The sequence below is a fragment of the Nicotiana attenuata genome, chromosome 2 (genome assembly GCF_001879085.1).
Source record: "Nicotiana attenuata strain UT chromosome 2, NIATTr2, whole genome shotgun sequence".
NCBI lineage: Eukaryota > Viridiplantae > Streptophyta > Magnoliopsida > Solanales > Solanaceae > Nicotiana > Nicotiana attenuata.
The window spans coordinates 7310207-7313924 of NC_031990.1; the positions used below are offsets into that span (position 1 = coordinate 7310207).

General features: G+C 40.0%; 1 protein-coding gene across 1 annotated transcript; it reads left to right on the forward strand.

Moving 5' to 3' along the window:
* On the forward strand, nt 2621-3286 carry LOC109216193 (phenylalanine N-monooxygenase-like). Its single transcript, XM_019380328.1, has one exon. The coding sequence runs from the start codon at nt 2621-2623 to the stop codon at nt 3284-3286; it is 666 nt and encodes a 221-aa protein (XP_019235873.1).

The window sequence follows — 3718 nt, forward strand, 5'->3', positions numbered from 1 at the left end:
CTACTTATGATTTAGTGTTGAGGGCGGGACCCTCGTGATTTCAAGTGATTTGATATGTTGAGACCGGGCTGTGTACCGCGGTGAGGGTGATATCAGTATAAGATCCTTGTGAGTCTTTTATATGCTTTCATTCTTTCTTGTTAGATGTTTGGTAGATTTGTGCTTTAGAAGAACTTGTGCTAGTTTGACTTGTTTGATAGTTCCCTTATGTCTTTTCCTTTCCCATATTCATTCATTTTCTTTCTAAGCTTCTTGAGTTTTAGTTTGTGGGGTGTGTGCCCGTTGGTATTCGCTGAGATTTGGTTGTTCGGGTGTTTTGCTTTGTGGTTTTCGTGGTTATTGTATCATTGCCAGTGTCGTGGAGGTTTGAGGAGAGTTCCTATCGAATATGAGGCTTATGGCGGGTACGGATTTGATCTCAGGCAAGTATTGCTATCACAAATATCATTGTGGGCCTATGTGTGGTGTGTCATGTTGTGTGGTTGTACCTTGTGTGTGTTGGCGTGAATTGAAGCAGCTGGTTGAGACTGATACCGGATATGGATTTAGGATCGGGTCCTCTGGAAACGAATGGAAGGTGAGATTCTGGCTTGAAGGCTAATAGGTATTGCTAGAAAGGTTAAATTTCAGTTGAGATGGTGTCGTCAGGCTTAAGTGGATTGGGGTGACGTGGGATCACCCGCGAGTGTATGTTGGAAGTGCGCACTCAGTGGCTTGAGGACTTCGAGGCGAATCTTAGCACATTCGAGGACGAACGTTGGTTTTAAGAGGGGGAGGATGTAACGACCCAACCGGTCGTTTTGAGAAATTAAGCTCCGTTCGGCGGCATAAGGTCTGGAACAGCTTCGGAATATGAGTATCGACTTGCGTGCATGGTGGAATTCGGTTTCGGATGGTTTAGAGTCAAATTGGAAGAAGGAATCTAGTTTTGGAAGTTAGAACGATGAAAAATTGACCGAAATTGGACTTTTGGGTAAACGACCCCAGAATGGGTCGTGGATGATCTCAACAGCTTCGTATGGTGATTTTGGACTTAGGCGCGCGTCCGGATTCAAATTTGGATGTCCGTGGAGTGAATTGAGGCATTTCGGCGAAAGTTGAAGTTGGAAAATGAAGATGTTTGACCCACGGTTAACTTTTGTGATATCGGGGTCGGAATGCGATTCCGAGAGTTGGAACAGCTCGGTTATGTTATTTTGGACGTATCTGCAAAATTTGGCGTCATTCCGAGTTGAATTGATAGGTTTCGGCATGAGATTCAATATTTGAAGATTTGGAAGTTCATAAGCTTGATTTTTTGTTTGATCCGTCGTTTCGATGTTGTTTTATGTGATTTGAAACTTCGAGCAAGTCCGTGTTAGGTTATATGACTTGTGTGTGTGATTAGACGGGGTCCCAGGAGCCTCGGGTGTATTTCGGGTGGGCTACGGATCATTTTTCCTCCATTTTGGACTGCTGTAACTGCTGCTTCTGATATCCTTCTACGCGATCGCGATGATTCTCGCGTGATCGTGATGCCTTGCTGAAGACCACCTCAAAAACCTTCATCGCGTTCGCATTAAGCCTTCCGCGATCGTGATGGTCTATTCTTCTTTACTTCGCGATTGCATGAGCTCCTACGCAATCGCATAAGCCACCATCTCATCGCCCTTCGCGTTCGCATCCCTCTTCACCCGAACGCGATGTACATTTCTGGGCTTTCTCAAATTTCCTCTATGGGATCGCGACCGTTGTTCCGCGATCGCGATGAACAAATCATTGGGCAGACAGATTAAATCCCAAATTCGAGGGTTTCACCATTTTTATCACATTTTGACTTCTATAGCTCGGTTCTTGGCGATTTTTGAAGGGATTTTCACCTGGGCGTCTTGGGTAAGTGCTTCTCACTCGATTTAGACAAATTTCCATGAATCTCCTCTTAATTTCATCCTTTAATTTCAGATTTTGAATGAAAAATGGGTAAAACTTCATAGATCAAATTATTGAGTTTTGAGGGGGTGTTTGACCTCCGATTTGAGAGATTTTTATATGGTTAGACTCGTGAGAGTACGAGAGTTCTGAAAATGTTAAATTCATCCGATTTCGAGNATTGTTAAGTGTTGTTTGTATTTTGATGGTCACAAAGAAAATTATCAAAGAAAGCCTTTGCCACAACAACAAAACACATTGATATTAAAATTGATCAGAGGATTCAGATTTGGAAGGATGGCAACAAAACTGTGGAAGAGGACATCCTTGATGTTCTTATAATGCTCAAGGATGCCACTGGGAATCCGTTGATGAATGTTAAAGAGATTAAAACACAAGTCCTTATAAGTATACTTTCAATCCCCTAATCCATGTGAATGACATTGTTGAATTGTGTGACCCCTCATTTAACTAAAATGAAATATTTGTTTAAAATGGTCGCTGTTTTCTTCCTTAATATCATATTACAATGAATAGTAATATATTTACTTGGATGGCACGAATGGCTTTTCTGATTGAATTATAATTCAGAACGATAAAAAAGACTACCAAATTTCAAGACAAATTAAAACATTTCCATTCCCTTCAACCCACCATATAAATAATTACTTTCAAAAATAATCTAATGTTCACCTTGTAAAATGGTGCTGATATGTCTGACTTGTTACCAACGGTTAATATACAAAAACTCATGTTGGCAACAATTAATAATCCCTCAAATGCAGTTGAATGGACACTTGCAGAAATATTGAACCAACCACAATCGATGCAAAGAGTCATAGAAGAACTCAACATTGTTGTTGGGAGCAATAGATTAGTTCAAGAATCAGACTTGGCACGGCTAAATTATGTCAAAGCTTGCATAAAAGAGGCCTTTTGTCTCTACCCAATATCGCCTTTTAACGTTCCTCAAGTCTCTGTTTCTAGTACTATTATTAGTGAAAAATACTTCATCCCCAAAGGGAGTGTGGTGCTATTAAGTCGTCTTGGACTTGATCGGAATCCTAGAGTTTGGGAGAAGCCGATGAAGTTTAAGCCTAAGCGCTATCTCAAGAAAAACAATGGTGAAGTAGTTCTCAATGATTCAGAGTTACGCTTGTTATCGTTTAGTATTGGACGACGAGGGTGCCTTGGTGTGAAACTTGGTTCTACCATTACTACCATGTTACTTGCTAGGCTTCATGACGGGTTTACTTGGAGATTACCGCCAAATTCACCACGCAATGACTTAATTGAGTCATGGAAGAGTGATCTCTTTTGTGCATTGCCACTTCTTGCTCAAGCAAAACCAAGAGTAGCTGAGACAATCTATCCTTAACACAAAAATGTTAAATCTTATTCCGGTAGTTGTGTAGGGCTTAATCAAATTTGTTCAAATTAATCTCTATTTCACGTGCCTCCCACGTGGAGCCCTAATAATTATTGTAAAACTTATATTTAAATATAATAAAATTTTAACACAATAAATAATTTAGCACATTTATCCTATATATTACACAAGCACTTGCAATTGTTTGGATGATATATCTTTTTTTTCTTTTTTTTTAACCTTGTTTATGATTTAAGCAATATGATAGAGATAGAATATGGAAAATAAAAGTTCTGAATATTTTTCTTTTGGAAAGATGGTAAATTTGAATGAAGAAATGACGTAAAAGAGGGGGGGGGGGGGGGGTAGGGGGGGGAATAAAAGTGAAGGACGACGAAAAATGTCACTTTTAAGGGCAAAAGGGTCTGACGAGAAACCTAT

Bases quoted from the DNA above. Each gene is read 5' to 3' on its own strand.
- LOC109216193 (XM_019380328.1), top strand. From the start codon at position 2,621: ATGTCTGACTTGTTACCAACGGTTAATATACAAAAACTCATGTTGGCA.